Raw genomic sequence first — 21,276 nt, forward strand, 5'->3', positions numbered from 1 at the left:
AAATGTTTACAGCTCTGCTAAATGTAATTTGCTGTGTCGAAGTATTTATGCATGTGTGTGTGTGTGGGTGTATGTGTCTGTAGCTGACAGTGCGGTTAAAAGACATCTGCACCATGACGAAAGAGAAGACCGCTCGCCTCATCCCCAATGCCATGCAGGTCTGCACGGACACTGAGAAGGTAAGGGCCACAGAAATATGATAAAACATAGCAAGGTGGTGTCCACATCACTGCCAGAGTGTCCTTGACCAATGCACTGAAGGTTAACCCATTAAGACCGGGAACGCATCCGTGTCATTTCAGATTTCTTTGGCTGTTCAAAATTAGCAGATATACAAGCTGTGTGTGTATAAAGCCCTTTGAATTGTGTGTGTGTGTGTGTGTGTGTGTGTGTGTGTGTGTGTGTGTGTGTGTGTGTGTGTGTGTGTGTGTGTGTGTGTGTGTGTGTGTGTGTGTGTGTGTGTGTGTGTGTGTGTGTGTGTGTGTGTGTGTGTGTGGGTGCGTGCGTGCGTGCACATAGCGCGGCACCAAGTGCCACGCTATGAGCTTGTAGATCTGCTATTTTTGAAAAATCGTGAAACTTTGTGCAAATCTTTGAATATATATAGGCTATATACATTTTTTTACTCAAATCTTTGCTTCTCCCTGGAACAAAATATTTAGTTTCAGTTTATTCTTAAACTGTTTAGAAGACATTTGTAGAATCCCCAGAAGTAAAGATTTGAGTAAAAAATGTTTGCTTTGATAGAAATATATTCAAAGATTTGCAAAAAAAATTGAATAGCCAAAGAAATCTAAAAATGACACACAGATGCGTTCCCGGTCTTAATGGGTTAAAGTGTGCTGAGGAAAACTTATTGATATCGGCCTGTTTTATTTTTGAAGAATACTCTTGGACTGGATGCATGCATGTTGCTGAAATAGCCTACTACTAAGTTCCTCTTCATTGTTCAATGTCAATATTATGGCAGCCAAGTCTCACATTCTGTTCAATGGGCTTTCATTTTTCACAGCACTTTTTCACCTCATTTGGAGCCAGGGACAGAACGTACATGATGATGTTCAGATTGTGGCAAAATGCTCTGATGGACAAGGTGAGTAAGCCATGACGTTACTTCATGTTTTAAATGATACAGTACATACAGTATATATCAGCCAAAATAGCAGCACTGGACCAGTAAGTCAAATGTACCTCCAGTGGCCATCAGTATTGGCCAAACATGTGTTTATTTCACCGCAGCCTTAGTTACTTGTAAACATGAAATCTAACTATATTCTCCCAGTGTGAAATGTAGCTGTTAAATCTCTCTCTATATATATTTTTAAAAAGTCTGCCATGCATTTGGAGGAATACTATAGGAAAAAAATCCTTTTGTTTTTCTGCCTTTGCAACATACTGTGTTGATATTGTGTTCTATATGTGAACATCAGAATCAGAACATGATTGTTTGATTTGATTGAATACTTTATTAGCAGTTCGCAAAAAAAAAGCAAAGGAAAGTGTAGTTCAATACAAGGTCTGCTAAGAGGATTTAAAACCCAAGAAAGCCTATGGGTCCTTTGTACTCAATTCATAGAGACATTTAATGACAGACAGATATATACTTCTATGCAAAACATCATAAAAACTGTTTGAAAACAGAAAAGCAAAAATATGTACAGTAAACAGTTCGGGGGGAGGGCTTGGCTTTGACTTTTACAGCGGCTAGTTTCGAATTGCAGCCACCAAAGGAGAGTAGGGTTTTACTCTCCTTCACGGCTTTTGGTAGGGCATTCCACATTTTGGTGGCATAGCAGGAAAACGAATTCAAACCCTTGTTGGTGCCAAATCTGGGTTGAACATGATCAGTGGAGCCACATCACATCATTGTTTTTCTAAAGTAACGTTAACATTGATGCATCTCTGACTGGCTCCCGCTTCCTCAGCCTCTGTGCCCCAAAGAGCTGTGGCACTTTGTCCATCAGTGTTACGGCAGTGAGCTGGGCCTGACCAGCGACGACGAGGACTACGTTCCCCCCGACGATGACTTCAACACCATGGGGTGAGTCTGGTTACCGTGGTGGGGTGTAACTGCAAACTGGCAGTTAAGCCATTAAAGGGATATTTCAGTTTAAAAAAAATTAAATTGGTCATCTTATCGTCTACTCAGGCTTTTGGAAGCACAGACAGTTTTGAATTTGCTTTATTCAGTATTTAGATATTTGATATTCATTTTATCAAATATAAAATGTGATACATTTCTTCCTATTCAAATCCATTGTAACTTCAAACTTCATTTTAACCATGATAGATTAATCGGAAACACCCGTCCTTGGTTCTGGTGACTGATATTGTCCTTCTTATACGTGAGGAGACTATGTTTTTTCAATTACCTTTTTTATTTCTTTTTGGGGGGGGGGGGGGAATTATACATAAAAAAATGTAATTAAATACACCCCATTGTGTCCCAGTGCAGCAGTACACTCCCACAACTATATTCACCTTTTCTTGTTGAAACAGTTTTCTGTCTTTGTTCACTATGACCTCTGGAAATGTGTAAGGAAGAAAAAAAGGGGGGGGAAAAAATTGGATTCTTTCAGGATTCATATGAGATTTACAGGGAATTTTTAAATCTTTTTAAGAATTGCTAACTAGAATGCACCAGCTCAGTGGCCTTGTAGTCCGAGTGTCCGCTTTGAGATGGGGAGGTCGGGGGTTTCAATACCACCAGCCGGGGTCATACCAAAGACTGAGGTGCTAGTGAGGGGTACAGACGACCTGTCCTCTGTTGGTGTTTTGTAGGTTCTGTGAAGAAATCCCCAATGAGGAGAACGAGATCATCAACGAGTCCTTCAAGAGCACCGCCAGCCCTCCTCCAGTCCACAACAGCACCAGCCACAGTCCACGGAACGACACTCCCATTACAGTGAGCCACACACACACACACACACACACACACACATACACACACACACACACACACACACACCCCATTAGTCACAGGCTCATCCCAGCAAACGACATCCACCGCAGTCACATTATGCAAGTACATGTGTTCACATTAGTTATTAATACTTAACTTAATTTATTAGGTTTATTGTGGCAGAAAAGGAAAATAAACGTAATTTGTCCAATTCCCATTTGTATGGCTCAATGTCCTACACCAGTGGTTCTCAACCAGTGGTCCGGGGACCACCAGTGGTCCTTGAGGGGGTTCCAGGTGGTCCCCAGCTAAATGATGGAGAGTTTGATTTACTTAATTAAATAATTGTTATTTTTATCAATGTTGGCCTGTTATCTCTCCTATGGTACCAACATCAATACAGCATGGAATTGTGGACAAAATATCTTGTCTTGGGGTCTGAGAGTCTAAAGGTCCTTACACACCGGGGCGATTTTTTTCATGCGAATAATAAGTCAATGCAAGCTTCCACACCAGTTTCGCGGAGCGTAAAAAAGCGTCTTTTAATTATTCGGAACGAGTCCGAATTTTGCGTATATTCGCATATTCGTCGGTGTGTAACCGCCTTGAGTCTCATCAAATGGTGGTCTGTGGCTCAAATACCAAATAAATAATGGACCTTGATATGAAAAGGGTTGAAAACCACTGTCTTACACACACATACACATACACATACACATACATATACACATACACTCACATGCAGTGAGTGGCAGAGGTTAAGTGCAGAGGTGAAATGCACTGCTTGCACAAGAGCTTTCTGAAGGCCTTGAGAATTGATCCATCAATCCCTGACAGAACTGTAAATTGCTTCAGAGACCTTCAGTGAAATCAACACTGGGGCCTCACTGCATCACTTTTCATATTGACGTCTTGACACAGTGGAGCTGTCATCCAACTTGTGTTTTTTTACAGCCTTGTGTAGTTCAGGGAATACTACAATTAGCGTGTGCGTGCGTGCGTGCGTGCGTGCGTGCGTGCGTGCGTGCGTGCGTGCGTGCGTGCGTGCGTGCGTGCGTGCGTGCGTGCGTGCGTGCGTGCGTGCGTGCGTGCGTGCGTGCGTGCGTGCGTGCGTGCGTGCGTGCGTGCGTGCGTGCGTGCGTGCGTGCGTGCGTGCGTGCGTGCGTGCGTGCGTGCGTGCCTGTGTGTGTGTCAAACTTCTCCTGTGCCCAGCTTCTGTTACTGGGTATGTTTGTGTTTATGTGTGCGTTCCATATCGTCGCTGTCGGGTGGAAACCTCATATTATGTCCAAAACTGTACATTTTCTAGATTCAAATTCGATAATAGCGAAAGTAGCAGAGGTTCTAGCTTGTGGATCTGCTACTTCTGATGTTTTTGTGTGACGCTGTAGTATGATTTGCACAAATTTTCCACAATAAAAAACAAAATAGCCAAAGAAATCTTAAAATGACACAGATGCGTTCCCGGTCTTAATGGATTAAAATATGGAGATAGGAGGTTTTTTCCTAACAGTCACAGCAATGATATACATTTTATATATACCTCATGCCCTAGTTAGCAAGACCACCTCACCACTCGAGTCAACACGAAATGCCTTTTGTTTTTCCTCTACCGTTATTAGTAGCACATAGTGGCATGTGGCTTGATATCACATGAACGGCACAAATCAGTTCAAGTCACGCTGTCTGGAACACAGAGCAGACCTCCCTTTGTGGGTCAGGCCTGTCACAAACATTACGCAATCCCCTGATCGCAAGCCCATATACAAGCTCACGACGCGTCGCATCATGATGCGTTGTAAGCTTGTAGATTGTCCGCTATCTTTTATAATTTTTTAAAGTGTAACGTTATTAAATACAGCATGTCAATCATTTCTTTTTTTTATTTCTTATTTGTCATTTCGGCCCTGTGAAATGTTATTATTTGATTATTATCCGGTAAACTGCATAATCCATTAGAGCTTGACGTTACATCGCTTTAACATCAAACATATTAACATGCCTGCATGATTAACTGTGGGACTTGATGCATTGATGCTACACATTCATTCATTCACATGACTTCAAATCATTTGAGGTGTGTGTGTGTGTGTGTGTGTGTGTGTGTGTGTGTGGGTGCGGGTGCGTACAGTGTCATGAATATGGACATCAATCTACTGAGTATAATGAGGAATATATGCATCTATCCACAGTGAAAAACATTTACAGCAGTTTGCCTCTAATAAGGATACCAGTGAGAAGTCCATGAGCAAAAGTGCTAGAGTCCTGAGCTTGAGTCCCCCATGAGTGTTATAACAAACAAACAAACTCCTCTTATCCATCACTCAGGAGAATAGAGTATGTATGTACGATACTGTATGTGAGGGTTATTAATTTTTTTTCTCTCATCTTACACAAAATGTATGTGGAAAATGGCATTACAATGAATTGTATGATATGATTATAACTGCTTACGGCTGCAGGATGGTTTGAATTGCAGAGAACCCATAACGTCTTCATTGACGAAGGCTTCTACAGGGCACTAAACATATTTGGTTGTTTATATGTAATTTCACTCTCCTCTGCCTCTCGCAAATAGTAGGGAATTATTTGATTTATTATTTGATGCCAGCAACAGCACACTCGATTGTTTAAAATACAATATGTGAATGTTATATTAACTGCTGTTATTGATATTTGTCTGTCTGCACTGCGACCGGGAGCGATAGATAAGGGCAGTAAATGAGTTGTTCCATAATCGCAAATTTGATTTGGTTTGGTTATGATGAAGCTCTTGTCATATTTGCCGGGCCGCGGGCTAAATCAAATCAGCCTGAGAAACAACTCATTTTTCTCCTTCTGGATTTAAACCACACTGCCTCAATACCGCATAGCGTGAAGTTAATACATTTTACTCTGTCTCCGAATTTAATAAACTGTCCCTGTGCTCACTCCACTAGGCCGACTTTACTCAAATAAACACTAATATTAACATCGGGGAGTATTAAAGGACAACTTTGTTTTTTTACAACCAAGGTTTATGTTTTAGATTGTAATTAAAGTAAATAAAAGATGAGTGTTAAAAAAAAAAAATGTACTGCTTTCTATAGTTTTAGAAATGTTCGCGATCTTTTTTACAGTGGGCGGGGGCATTCTGTCCGGTGGCTAAATATGTATTTTTTTACACAATAACCCGGTGTTTTCTTTATTATTATTTACAGTAGCTCTTCTAGCCCCCAAAAACTCACATCTGGACATCAAAGACCACAGGACCTTTTTTATTGTGTAAAAAAGGCATATTTAGCCACCGGACAGAATGCCCCCGCCCACTGTAAAAAATATCGCGAAAATTGCTAAAACTATAGAAAGCAGTAAATGAAAAAAAATTAACACTCATATTTTATTTACTTTAATTACAAGCTAAAATATAAACCTTGGTTGTAAAAAACCAAAGTTGTCCTTTAACAGGTGTCATCCACATATTTCGGAACACACATGTGATCACTAGGCTAGGGCATTCCACTATGCATACTGTCAACCAGTGGTAGAAAGTAACTAAGTACAATTACTTAAGTAAAATATTTTGGTATTTGTACTTTACTTGAGTATATCCAATTTCCAATACTTTTACTTCTACTCCACCACATCTCAAGGCAAATGTTTTACTTCACTACAATTATTTGAAATACATTTCAGCCATTTGAAAATAGCCGATCTACAACCTCACAATGCGTCGCATCGCGATGCATTGTGAGCTTGTAGATCTGCTATTTTCGAATGATGTTTATACATTTAAAACTTGAAATGGGACATTCTGCATAATGAGTACTTTTACTTTTGGTACTTTGAGCACATTTTGATGCCAATACTTTTGTACTTTTACCCAAATATATTTTGAATTCCGGACTTTTACTTGTAACAGAGTATTTCTACATTGCAGTATTGATACTTTTACTTAAAGAGGTGGTGCCATGGTTTTGCACTTTTTCTGTTTTTCATGTGTCTATGAGGTTGATAGAACTTAATTAAGCCCCCTGGTGGTGTTTTTATGGTGTTTTATGTCTTCTCTGACTATTTTGAGTTTCTACCTGGAGGCTGAAACCTTGAGGGTCAAACGTGCCAATAGAGAAACAGCGCTTTAGTGACATAGTAAAAACATACCCTCCCCCTCATTATCATAACACAACAGGTGTGGGCATGAGGAGGAGGAGGGACTAGGACAGGTGGGTGGTGCTAAGGTGGTGGAGGAGGTGCTAAGGTGAGAACCAGGTATACTTAATGAACTGGAGGCGTGTCCACATAAAAACATCATTTTAACAATTTCTGTACACTTTTTTGAAAAGAATCTTCCTCCTAGTATAACCATAATACCTGATGATTATGTTTTAGGGGGGGGGGGGGGGATCACTGAAAAGCACGGCACCCCGTCTTTAAGTAAAACATTATAGTATTTTTTTTCCACCACTGCTGTCAACTCATTAAAATGTCCTTGCATGTGAAAGGCAAGGGCTTCGTGAACGAATGACCCATGTTGTATTTTTACATAATAAGTCCATGATGTCACTGAGCCTAATCTCTCTCTGTGTGTGTGTGTTTCTCTCTCAGTTTGACCTGCCGGAGGAGTTTGCAGACTGCCTGCCGGATGGGGAGCTGCTGTTACCACTGGTGGTGGTGGAGGAGGTGGCGGGCGTCCTGGGCGTCCTGGGCGTCCCCGTCACCTCGCCCTCGCTGGACTTCAACGACAACGAAGACATCCCCACCGAGCTTAGCGACTCCTCAGAGACACACGACGAGGGTAAAGCCTAGTCTTTAAATACTCCATGGCACGATGGTGTCCCTTGACAAAAAGAACTGATTAACAACACGACCTGGCTCATAAATAAAAGCTGAAGACCTTGCTGAAGTAAAGTAGGCCTATTTCTCAACACACGCTTGTAACAGGCTCAATTGTAGGACAGACAAAGTCAACGTGTCGCAACTTTTCACCTAAAATCACATGCCCAAAATAGGGATTAATTATTTTATAAAATTATTGATTATTATTTTTATAATTGATTCAATCTATTAGTTCGACTAACTTTTGCAAGCCCTATTTGAGGTTACAAAGTTATTTATTCTGTGAGCTATACAGAAATGAGTGTTGCGCTTGGTGCAGACATGCGCAGAGAAAGTTCTGTCAGGGAACTCAGTGCAGTTGCTGCTGGCCGACTATCGGTCGGTCTCCGCTCCATGCTTCTTTTCTCAACCATACTCACTTCATAATAGAACACCCTATTTAAATGGGGAAGTTGCATTGCTCATTCCTTGCTTGCCTTTTGCTGCTGCTTACTGCATCTATGCTGCTGACGCTTGCTGCTGCTGCTGCTGCTTCAAAACTGCTGCTCACCCTCCACCACCCCAGATACCACCTGTTGTTTTGGATCTTCTTTTATGTAACTGGGGATTCGGAGTCCCTATGGTTGGGAGGTGCGCTTTATCAGAGTACCTAAAAGCAGATCCAATTCATTGCCAAACCATAATAAATATATATTGCTCATTTTATTTTCAATGAAAATATCTTATCCTTCATGAGTTGTCCTTTATCCATGCATGAGTTGTCCTGACAGAATTATAGTACTGCTTACCATGCTGTGGTACTAGAAACTGAATTGTCGGTTGAGTCCCGGCAATGTCTCTTAGGGTGCGTTAGATAATACAGCACTGAGCGCACTGGCACAATAGGCGAGTGTGCTCCAGTGCGTAATTTCCGAACGCACCCTTAGTGAGAGTGCGTGTGACGATGACGATTTACACAAAACGTGGAGGGAAATTATTATTATTATTTCTTTTAAATATACACGTCTAGCATAAGGCTGTGCGGTACACTGAAACAGGCTGCCTGGATCGGTGTCACCTGTATGTTAAACATTCAGCCTGGCGCATTTTTCATTTTGTGTGTGTGTGTGTGTGCGTGTGCGTGCGCGCGTGCGCATGTGTGAGTGCGAGTGTGTTGGAACATGTCAGGCTCAGACCAGATGTCAAAGTCGTACCTTTTCATCTTTATCCCTGTGTGTGTGTGTGTGTGTGTGTGTGTGTGTGTGTGTGTGTGTGTGTGTGTGTGTGTGTGTGTGTGTGTGTGTGTGTGTGTGTGTGTGTGTGTGTGTGTGTGTGTGTGTGTGTGTGTGTGTGTGTGTGTGTGTGTGTGTGTGTGTGTGTGTGTCTAGCAGGCGAGGTGCAGGCCTTCCACGAGGACCTGGGCGGCAGACAGTACATCAACGAGGTGTACAACTTCAGTGTAGACAAGATGTACGACATCCTCTTCACTGAGTCACAGTTCATGAGCGACTTCATGGAGCAGCGTCGATTCTCAGGTCTGTGTATTCCCTCTGGAGATTCTTATTGGAACAGCCATGACATTATTTTTGTGTGTAATAATAAAGGCGGACATGATGAAGAATAATAGCATCGCTTTGAACCTGCGGGAGCCGTGTCACTTTATTGCGACGCCGCGCCTCCGACCAAGTGGAGCTTACTATGTCACCGTGCTTGGGTTGTGTGTGTGTGTCTCTGTCCGTCTGTGTTTAGCTCTCATTGGCTCGCGTCCCCCATGTGACTCGAAACTCCGTGCTGAAATGCCAGCAGCTGCACTGTCTGTATACAGCCTCCAGAGTGCGGCAGAGTGCACTACTACAGTGTGGTTGAAATATAGCAGCCACAGTCAATCTGCGTTCGCTTCCAGCGTTCACGCGTCTTACTTGTTCAACTTACACATCTTGTGAATTTGGTCGCGGCAGCATCAGCGATGTGTACGCAATGGTGGAAGAAGTACTTGCGTGTTTTACTTAAGTAAAAGTACTGGATCAATACTGCAATGTAGAAACACTGTTACAAGTAGAAGTCCCGTATTCAAAATGTACTTGAGTAAAAATACAAAAGTATCGGCATCGGCAACAGCAGTGACAACACAGAAATGTGTGTGGGGAGGAATTAATTGGCATAAAGACTAAATTGGGGAGAAAAAGGGGTACAAAATAATTGTGTACTCTAGATTTTAGACCAAAAATATATTTTTTTAAATCTACAAAGTAACTAAAGTTTTCATATAATTGTAGTGGAGTAAAAGTACAATATTTTCCTTTGAGATGTAGTGGGGTAGAAGTAAAAGTATTGAGCATTGTAAATACTGAAGAAAGTAAAAGAAATACCTCAAGATTTTACTTAACGTTTTCTTTGGCTATTCAAAAATAGTAGATATACTGTACAAGCTCATAGCGCGGCACTCATTGCCGCACTATGAGCTTGTAGATCTGCTATTTTTGAAGAATCGTGAACGTTTGTAAAATATTTTGTTCCAGGGACCCCCAGAAACAAAGATTTGAGTTACAAATGTTCGCTTTAAAAACATATATATTCAAAGTTTTCACGATTAAAAAAAATATTGCAGATCTACAAGCTCATAGCGCGGCACTCGGTGCTGCGCTATGAGCTTGTAGATCTGCTATTTTTGAATAGCCAAAGAAATCTAAAATGACCGAGATGCGTTCCCGGATTGAATGGGTTAATTCAATAGAATACAGTATTGCTATTCCCCAAAGAAGGAAAGTAAAATGAGAAAAAACATAATGCACATACAGTGTACAAAAAATATTCTGTAGGACCGCAATTCAACTGATGTTCAGAAGTAATTCTATGTAAATTACTTCATCTTGACATTTTAGCTTGGCATTGGCGCCTTGTGGCGCCCCCCATAGGGCAACATGTGAAACTGCATTGGCAAAAGCATGTAACACCATCTAAAATGAAAAACAGTAATCCACTGGATCCACAGGATCCATTGGAGTTGAATAGCACCAATCTGAAATACCCAGCATGTTATTTGTGAGTTTCCAATGCCATTTTAGCATGCTGTACAGTAATGTCAGTGGTGGAAAGTACCTAAGTATTTACTTCCATCATTTTGATACTTCTTCTCCATTACATCTCAGAGGCAAATATTGTACTTTTTTACTCCACTCCAAACAACTTTAGTTACTTTGTAAATTTAGATTATTAATACAAATCATACATTAACCACTTAAGCCCTGTTTTATACTTTGGCTATACGAATATAACTGATCTACAAGCTTGATATTATCGAAAAAGTTTGAAAGGTTTTGATGTATAACAATACTTTTGTACTTTTACTCTCAAGTAAAGTTTTGAATACAGGACATTTACTTTTAACCCATCAAGACCGGGAAAGCATCTGTGTCATTTTAAGATTTCTTTGGCTATTCAAAAATAGCAGATCTACAAGCTCATGGCATGGCACAGAGTACCGTGCTATGAGCTTGTAGATCTGCAAAAAAAAAAAAAATCCTGAAAATGTGTGCAAATCTTTGAATATATATATTTTTAAAGCAAACATTTGTAACTCAAATCTAAATCCTAACAGTATGTTGCTATATCAGTGGTGCTCCAAATTTTCCATATCAAGGAGATCGGAGTAAAACTAATTCGCTTTAAAACATATCGTCGGTGTCCAGGACGAACCAGCTAACTCCATTTTCATATATATATATTTTTTCATAAATCAACGCTATTGAACACCCTTTACGTCTGTGTAAAAAATCAAAACATTTGAACCAATGTAAAGTATTAACCCATTGAGACCTGTTGCTACCTATACGTTGTTATACCTTTCAATCCGGATGCCACCTCTATGTCTCATTAGTAGTTGCTATAATATAGTAACATCATTTTTCATTTTTTATTTTTAGTAAGAATTTGAACATTTTCAGAAAACTATGGTTAGGTTTTAGAAGGCGTTTTTAGAATCGGCCTCAGGTCTAAATGGGTAAAGCGCCTCTGACGAAAACTCCCATCTCCATTGGATCCTCAAACTGTCCGTCAAAAACAAACAACTCCCCCCTCTCCTCTCCAGTGCTGCGTTTTCACAGCATGAGTAGAGCGCGGTGCGCAGTGAACGAGGAGTAGGAACGCGGATACAAACTCCCCGTAGTCTGTTAAAACTATGCAGTGTACCTGTTTATCAAACATAGCACTGACGCTAATGTTATGAAAACAAGTAATTATATTTCTAAAATCTATGAAGTGTTTAATGAGGAGAGCAATGTGACAAGAAGAAAGGCGTTCATAGCATTTCTGCCACGCTACTACCTCTTTGCAGAAGTTATTGTAATATTTAAAGTCCTGTTTATTATTGTAGGCTAAGGCTGAACGATTAATCGTTTTCAAACCGAAATCGCGATTTGGAACCACGCGATTAGCTAATTGCAAAGGCCGCGATTTTTTTATTTTTTATTTTATCATAATAAATAATAAGCTTGACTTTAAAAAAAAATAACGTTTTTTTTTTTTAAGAAAAAATCGCAATCAAATCGCAATCGCAATATCAGTCAGAAAAATCGCAATTAGATTTTTTCCCAAAATCGTTCAGCCCTATTGTAGGCCTATATAATAAGTGTCATGAAGCATCAAGGCATTAATTCACACTTTGTTGTGATGCATTGTGAGCTTGGAGATCCATTGTTAGCTTTTGGGAATTTGTACCCTTTTGAAACCTCTCCCTCAGCAGCGAGTGGAGCTATTGTTGTTTGGACACTAACTCCATTTCAGCTTGATTTCTGCTCGTCTGAAACTACTAACTCCACTTGCGCTGGGTAAAGTGTTGATTTACCCGCGATTTGGGTAAAGTGTTGATAATATAATGACACATGCAAGTATCTGACAATATATAAAGTCACTATATCAACTTTGATGAGGCAGTATTGCTTTGTTTTAAAAATATATATATTTTTTCATTTCCTGAAACATTTATATTTTGTTTTTTCGTTTCCTGAACAATGAGCGTTTTGGAGTTAGCAGGTTCGGGCTGGACAGCAGAGATATATTATATCTAGTCAAAGATTTGCAACAAATAAAATGTATAATAATAAAATACAAAAATAGCAGATCTACAAGCTCATAGCGTGGCACTCGGTGCCACGCTATGACCTTCCGGTCTTAATGGGTTAAGCAACATAATCAAGTGTACCTCTTCTAATACTGAGTAAAGTGTGTGTTTATTTGTGTGTCATTGTGCTCTTTGTGTTCAGAGGTGTCGTACCACCCATGGAAGAAAGAAGATGCTGGGAACCAGACCAGAGACATCCTGTACACCATCTCTCTGTCCAACCCTCTGGCCCCCAAAACAGCCACAGTCACAGAGACTCAGGTCAATTCACTTTCTGTGTTTCGTCTCCATATTTTAACTATTTGTGTTTTTTTCGTTAAAAAGTGCGAGGCTATTTTCACAATATTCATCTGTGGAAACGGAATTTATCTGTGGAAGCTAAATGTAATGCCTACAATTCTAAGTGCTTGTCGGGGGTGAGGGTTCCCCAGTTCAAATATGATTGTTTTGGGGGGTCGCGGCCTGAAAAGTTTGGGAACCCTTGCTTTATATAACTAGTTTGCTTGTTCATTGTATAGTCTAATTAAAATGTCTCGGGATAGGGATGATCATCAGACCCAACAACCTGGCATTGGTCTGACTGTAATAATGAGCAGCAGATCAGACTGAAGACTGTCCTCTGTCTTTTGTCATGTGAAACCAGCATGATTTAAACGTCCTTGAAAAACAATCCAGGACTTAGTCTCCGTCTCCATCTCTGTTCCTCAGACCCTGTACAAGGCCAGCCATGAGAGGGAGTGTTACATCGTGGACGCGGAGGTCATCACCCACGACGTGCCGTATCACGACTACTTCTATACGCTTAACCGCTACATGCTCACCAGGGTGGCCAAGAACAAGTGTCGGTTAAGGTGAGCAAATCTAAGTCAGGTGTTTTTTTCTTTTTAAACTTCTTTAAACCTGGAAATCTATTGGCTGGAATTACATAAAATGTAAAACACTGGCCTAGAGCATTGTGAAGCATCTTAAACCTGTAATAAATAAAGTTATACCCAATAATAATATTAAAGCGAGTAGCATGGAAACATTCCAACTAAAGCATTACACAGGTGTTAACACATTGAATGCCAATCGCGTAGATCTACGCGAACCTATTTAAAGCCGCAGCGTGCCAGTCGCGTAGATCTACGCGAACCGCCGATTCCCATGTTAATCGCCCAAGGTGCACTTTCCGAATTTTTTTTATCCATTTCCGTTTCCGGTTTTCGGTCGGAAACGGAATTATTCGGGTTCCGGTTTTTTCGATCGTATCCGCTTCCTGTCTGGGATCCTGTTTAAAACTCGATTTTCTCGGTTTGTTGTTTTTCTCCTCGCTGATCACTGTTTAGCGTGTATCGGCTGTAGCTTCAAGATGGCGGCTCGCATTTGGAAACTGTTTTCGCTGGACGTTTCTCACGGATCCGCTGTGTGTTTAGAACCAAATGAACGCGCACTTTTAACTTATTTAGCGAGGTCTGTGGCGACATGATAAAAACAAAAAAACAACAATAAAACGCTGGCACTGGTGAGTACATTATGAGATTAAACTCTGGCATGGAATGTGTTAAGGAAGCAAAGACAACAAGAATGTCTTTTATCTTTCTAAAGCATTTCTCTTTCCCCCACAGTATGTATTTAACTACTGTATGAGTTCAGAATGACTGTGTCCCTTTTCAACCCGTTCTCACTCCCAAGGCTTCACATTTTGCCGCTCTGTCAGTAGCCCTGAAACGTCAAGTTTTGACATGACTGGATGCCAAAAATATGCCTAATCCTAACCCTAACCTCGACCTCGGGAGGTTGTGGTTTCTAGTCAAGCGCTGCCACCAGGTAAGCCACGAGGCAGCTGTCCAAACTCCAGATTCGAGTAGTAGTCCTACAGTATTAGGGAGTGAAAATGACAGAGCGGCAATAAATGACGTCTATCTGTGAGAATGTGTTGCCCTTTTGCATTTGGGACTTTTTATCCCTTCTCCTTTGGCTCTCTCTTCTGTCACTGACTCCTCTATCCGTCTCTCTCTCTTCTGTCACTGACTCCTCTATCCGTCTCTCTCTTCTGTCACTGACTCCTCTATCCGTCTCTCTCTCTTCTGTCACTGACTCCTCTGTCCCTCTCTCTCTTCCGTCTCTGACTCCTCTATCCCTCTCTCTCTCTTCTGTCACTGACTCCTCTGTCCCTCTCTCTCTCTTCTGTCACTGACTCCTCTGTCCCTCTCTCTCTCTTCTGTCACTGACTCCTCTATCCGTCTCTCTCTTCTGTCACTGACTCCTCTATCCGTCTCTCTCTCTTCTGTCACTGACTCCTCTGTCCCTCTCTCTCTTCCGTCTCTGACTCCTCTATCTCTCTCTCTCTCTTCTGTCACTGACTCCTCTATCCCTCTCTCTCTTCTGTCACTGACTCATCTATCCCTCTCTCTCTCTCTTCTGTCACTGACTCCTCTGTCCCTCTCTCTCTCTTCTGTCACTGACTCCTCTGTCCCTCTCTCTCTTCCGTCTCTGACTCCTCTATCCCTCCCTCCCTCTCTCTCTCTCTCTCTCCTCTGTCACTGACTTCTCTATCCCTCTCTCTTCCGTCTCTGACTCCTCTATCCCCCTCTTTCTCTCCTCTGTCACTGACTTCTCTATCCCTCTCTCTCTCTCTCTCTCAGGGTATCGACTGAGCTGCGGTACAGGAAGCAGCCATGGGGTCTGGTGAAAGGCTTCATTGAGAAGAACTTTTGGAGTGGGCTGGATGAGAACTTCCGCCTTCTTGGTAAGGTCCAGCAGTTAAGTGCTTAATCTGTGACGGGGTGTCCTGGGTGGTGCAGGAGTAAAGTATACCTGTCCACCACTCTGGAGTCTGGGGTTCCATTCCTCCACGGTGCCCCCGGCTTGGCCAGGTACTCCAACGAACACAATTGGCCATTATTGTTTGCGGGTGGGAAGCCGGGCAGGGGGAGTTTGGTCACATCACAGGTTTACAGGTGTAAATCAATGGGTGAAATTAGTTTTCATGCGAGCTTCATCATTTTGTTGTTTTCCTGCCCACTACCCGCTCTACAAGCTCACATCGCGACGCGTTGTGAGCTTGTAGATCTGCTATTTTCAAAAGATGTTTATACATTTGAAAACTTGAAATGGGACATTCTGTGTAAGTACTTTTAGTTTTGGTACTTTAACCCATTAAGACCTGGAACTGTGTCATTTTTTGATTTGAGCTAAAAAGCATTATTTTACACTTTGGCTATTCAAAAATAGCAGATATACAAGCTCATAGCGCGGCACCGAGTGCCGCGCTACGAGCTTGTAGATCTGCTATTTTTGAAAAATCGTGAAAATGTGTGCAATTCTTTGAATATATATATTTTTAAAGCAAACATTTTTAACCCAAATCTTTGCTTCTGGGGGTCTCTGGAACAACATATTTTGATGGGGGTCTGCGGCCAAATACATATAATTTTGGGGGTCCTTGACATGAAAAAGATTGAGCACCACTGATATAGAAACATAGGTTTTTCAGAATACTGTTGAGATTTAGGAGACATGTAGAATTGGCTTCAGGTCTCAATGGGTTAAGTACATTTTGATGCCAATACGTTTGTACTTTTACTCAAGTAAATTCTGAATTTCTGACTTCTACTTGTATTTCTACAATGCAGTATTGATACAGTACGTGTACTTAAGTAAAAAATGTGAGTACTTTTTCAATCAAGAATTGGGAATGTGCCGTATAACATTGCCCCGCCCCCCCTGTCCTATCAGAGATGGAGCTGTCCAAGGTAGAGGACATCCTCATCGAGTCCCGCCACCCGTCCCCCAAGGCCAAGGTGGTGAAGAACTCGCTGCGGAGGAGAAAGAGGACCCTCCCGCACCTGCTCAGCCAGCACCTGGAGGAGGCGCTGAGCCCCGTCACCACGGCCACGGGCCACGAGGAGGTGATCCAGCGGATCAAGCAGGTGGCCGGCTCCACGCAGACCAGACACCAGAGTCCAGAACACCACCACCACCACCTGCCTGCAGGCCTGGCCCTCTACAGCGTCTCCAAGCTGCTGCTCGTCATCAGCATTGTGTGAGTGTTGCACAGCATGCACGCGAACACACACGCACGCACAGACGCACATCCATTGGCAAATCACCAACATGTATGATATAAATTGTTAGACCTGGGTACATTTCCTTTGATGTGTTCCACCTGACATGTAGAAATCTTACTTTGACCGGCAAAACACTGTTTTTGTGTAAAAGAATGTTTTCTACTTTCCCCATGTGCTTCCCAACTTCACAGCCAGGTGTAAATGATGGATGTTTACTAGATTCAAAGTCACATGACAACACAGTTTTCTAGTTTTCTAGATAAAGGGGGGGTGGTTCAACTTGCCCACTGGCTCATTTTACCCCGTAGTGGAGTAAAAAGTACAATATTTACCTCTGAGATGTAGTGGAGTAGAAGTATCAAAACATTGAAATACAATTAAGTAAAGTAAAACAAAATACCTCAAAATTGTACTTACAGTAAGTAGAGTACTTGACTAAATGTACTTAGTTACTTTCCACCACTGCTTGTACTGCATACGGCTATACCAGTGGTTCTCAAACTGTTTTATTTCAAAGACCTCCATAGCTCTGAGCTTGTACAAATGGAACCAAATGGACTCCTAAGGGTCCATTTGGTTCCATTTGTACAAGCTCAGAGTTACAGACCTCCAAGGGTCCATTGGGGAACCCAGAGGGTTACCACCACCAACTCCATCCACAGACATGCATGCAGTAGACATTTACAGTGCATATTGCCATGAACACTCATACTGAAATGTACTCTCACAGAACCCAACATTTTCCCCTGACTTATCCTCATCTCAGTTCTTTAATTGTCTCATCTCGTCAATCCTCTCCTTTTGTAAGCATTTGTTTATGTGGTGTGTGTATTGTGTAACACCCCCCCCCCCTCTCTCTCTCTCTCTCTCTCTCTCTCTCTCTCCCTCTCTCTCTCTCTCTCCCTCTCTCTTTGTCTCTCTCTTTTCATTGCCCTCCATAGGATCTGTCTAAGGTACATACATTCACTGATCAACTATCCTCTCTCAGAACGTACTAGCGCTAGAGTTCTCAACGGGCCTGAAAATTAAGGCCCGGCCCTAACTGGGCCCTACTCGGCCGCCCCGTGACTCGGCCCGGCCCGAGCAATTACCATAATGTTAGGCCAGACCGACAAGTTGTCATTGTGTGCTTAATGTCCTCAAAGTCACGCATCCAACAAGCTTTGAACCGAGCAGATTGGACCTTCCGTTCCAGAGATAATGGTCAAAACATCTTGAAAACGGCCACTTTTGCCGCTTTCGATCGACGATTTTCGATTGAGTTTTGGCCATTGTCGCCCGTTTTCTTTATTAACTCTTTCAGTGCCAAGAGTATTTTCATAAAGTACTCCCAAACTGCCAGGAATTTGCGTTTTTTTTTATTTTGTAATTTTGTAATTTTTCATTCAAATAAATGCTCTGATTGGGGTTTTAAACCCATAATACAGTTCTACCAGTAGAGAGCAACAAATCGACACATTGATGATCTCGCTGGCTCACTCGCCCCCTCCCAAACAGGCTCACGTCATATCCGGTCAGAACCGGATGTTTACATTTTCGACAATCGTTGATCGCGCTAAATTACGATGCGATACACGACTACGATGACTGATCGTCACCCAGACCAAAGAGAGTAGACGTGGACCTCTCCGTTCGCTTTTTATACCGTGTGAAAAACCGTGACTTTCCCTATTCTGGCCGAAAATCACCGGAGAAAAACAACGTGACCCGGAAATGAATTTTTTTTTTTACATCCGGCTCCGGGTCAGTCTGAAGGAGTCAGGAAGCGAAAGTGATCATGAAAAATAAACAGAATAACGCGACCACAGTCAAAAGTAAAAACTCGGGATTTCTCGTGCTGGCACTGAGGGTACTCGGGAAAAACTCGGGATATGTCGGGGCGTGGCACTGAGAGAGTTAACATGGGCTAGGAAAGTCGAACAGCGAGAAAACTAGATACCTGAGTAAAGTTCACTTAGAGCTGCATCCAACACATCTACTGTCATTTCCGTCGGCCTTACCGTTAGGTCACTAGGGGCAGTTCAACTTTATTTTTTGGGGGTAATAGATGTTTTTTTTTTAAAAAAGTATCTCGTTCGGCCCGGCCCTACCAATTAGCATAGATTTTGGGCCCAGCCCGGCCCGAAGACGTTGGGTCGGGTTTGGGCAGAATTTGAGAACTCACACCCACGGTGTCTTCATTGCTAAATAACTCCCAGTACTTCTTGGACTATTATGACTAAACCAGGCACACTGGGCCTCATTCATGTAACGTGCTGTACGATCTTAGTTGATCTTAACACGTTCAATCCGGGAACGCATTTGTGACATTTTTTTTATTTCTTTGGCTATTCAAAAATAGCAGTTAGCACCGAGTGCCGCGCTATGAGCTTGTAGATCTGCTATATTTGAGAAATCGTGTGTGAAAATGTGTGCAATTTGGCCAATTCTACAAATGTTGTCTAAATCCTAAACCGTTTTTTGAAAAACTTATGTTGCTATAATATCAGTTGTTCTCAAAGTTTTCTGATATGTATTTGGCCTCAAAATATTTTGTTCCAGGGACCAAAATCTAAAATGAGACAGTATGCGTTCCCGGATTAAATTACTTGCGTAAGTATTTCCATAAGCGTAGTCTGAGTCATCGTTCTTCTACTTAGCTGAAAATGTTTTGTTGATAAAACACAAAACTCACGTGTGCTCTGAAACATGTGTGAAGGCAATTAGAATGACTTATTTATGCAAAATCAATTACAGTACAGTGCCAAACCTCACAAAAAAAAGATATATGTTAAATGAAAAAAATTAAAAATGTCCTAATACATTTGATGCACCAGATGCACCCCCACCTGTTCATTTCTGATAGCAATTATCGTCTCTTTCGGGTGGAAACCTCATATGTACAAAACTGTCGCTTTTCAAGATTCAAATGCAAAAGTATATCAAAAGTAGCAGATCTACAAGCTCAAAACGCTTCGCGCCGAGTTTCAAGTTTGTGAATCTGCTACTTTTGATACTTTTGTGTGACGCCGGCTGTAGTATTCTCAAATTGGGCGTAAAAAAAATATGAAAATAATGGAGATAAGAGGTTTCTGCCCGACAGCAACGATATAGATGTAGACATTTTTTAAGAGTTGTTGTGAACGAGAGGTGAGCGAGGTGGGTATTGTTTCATCTGCCTCCCTGTGTGTTAACAGCCTGGTCCTGCTGGTGTTTCTGAACATGATGCTGTTCTACAAGCTGTGGATGCTGGAGTACTCTGCTCAGTCCCTCACCACCTGGAAGGGTCTGCGGCTTCATGAAAGGTACTACTACACTTATACTATATGGTCTGTCAGGTGGAAACATTGTATGTCCAAAACCACTCCTTTTTATTATTATCATTATTATTATTATTAATGCAATGTGTTGTGAGCTTGTAGATCTGCTATTTTTACTAGCTTGGGTCCTGGGGAGACATCAAATTTCTTTTTTGGGTCTGGAGCTACAGTAAAAGGTTTGGGAACCAGAAGTCTAGAGCTATAGGCCTACATCATTGAGCTTGTAGATCAGCTAGTTTCACTACTTTTGTGTGACACTCTTGTACAGTATGATGAAGTAGGGCATTAGAAAAACAAAGAGCAACATACAGCTTCAGCTTTATTTGTTTGTTCAGACTCAGGGTCCATTAAAGACGTACAACATGAAACACTACATCATGAATAAAAAAAACACCCAAATACTGAGATTACAAGAGACACTTTCTGTATCATTTAAAACAAAACAAAAAGTGTAATAGAAAAACTAGACAGATTCTAATCATGAGGCTAGGTCTCCCTGTCCAATCTTTAGGTATGGATAGTATGTTATTATGGAAGCAGTTTGTGAACAAACCAGCGCAATTAACATTTCAGTGACCCGATGTACAGGGGAAAATATGGATTATACTATAGATAGCCTCCCCGCATAGACTAACTGGCTGCTTGTGGGCATGTTGACTAATGTGAGCTTCACTTATACGTACAAAACACTTTCGGATCAAAAATATATTTATATTGTATATCGTCTCTTTCGGGTGGAAATGTCCAAAACTGTTACTTTTCAGGATACAAATTCAACAATATCTGTCGGCAGATATGATCGCTCTGAAGTACCGTATATAAAAGGCGCATTTAGGCCAATTGTTCATATTCTGAGAGTTTACGCAATTACATGTCCGTTCCATTTTAATGTAATACTTTATTTCAATAAATAAATGTTTAACATATTTAAGATGACATTGTTTCATTGTTTTCAAAGCTGTCAGCCCTAATTAACACTAACATAATCTTGTATCAATATGGTTCAAATGTAAAACCCATTTTCTCTCACCCTGGCCACCTATTATGTAAGAGACTGAGTCAAACTGTGGTAACACACACATATGCACGTGCGCGCGCACACACGCACAC

At 41.5% G+C, this 21,276-nt stretch overlaps 1 protein-coding gene across 2 annotated transcripts in view; it reads left to right on the forward strand.

The window, feature by feature from the left end:
- The window catches only part of gramd1bb (GRAM domain containing 1Bb), a gene marked incomplete at its 5' end in the record, with an annotated part of 171,362 nt that overhangs the window by 143,878 nt on the left and 6,208 nt on the right, over positions 1-21,276 (forward strand). The window contains 11 exons of one of the 2 annotated variants that reach the window (XM_080428621.1): positions 84-179; positions 1,013-1,093; positions 1,926-2,041; positions 2,782-2,905; positions 7,487-7,676; positions 9,085-9,231; positions 12,958-13,076; positions 13,524-13,666; positions 15,443-15,546; positions 16,536-16,842; positions 20,044-20,151. In XM_080428621.1, the coding sequence (XP_080284747.1) occupies positions 84-179; positions 1,013-1,093; positions 1,926-2,041; positions 2,782-2,905; positions 7,487-7,676; positions 9,085-9,231; positions 12,958-13,076; positions 13,524-13,666; positions 15,443-15,546; positions 16,536-16,842; positions 20,044-20,151 (1,535 nt within the window). The remainder of the gene's footprint in view (positions 1-83; positions 180-1,012; positions 1,094-1,925; positions 2,042-2,781; positions 2,906-7,486; positions 7,677-9,084; positions 9,232-12,957; positions 13,077-13,523; positions 13,667-15,442; positions 15,547-16,535; positions 16,843-20,043; positions 20,152-21,276) is intronic. The other variant, XM_080428622.1, reaches the window with a different exon arrangement.

This window comes from Gymnoscopelus braueri (assembly GCF_963280865.1).
Source record: "Gymnoscopelus braueri genome assembly, chromosome: 5".
In the NCBI taxonomy this organism is placed as follows: domain Eukaryota; kingdom Metazoa; phylum Chordata; class Actinopteri; order Myctophiformes; family Myctophidae; genus Gymnoscopelus; species Gymnoscopelus braueri.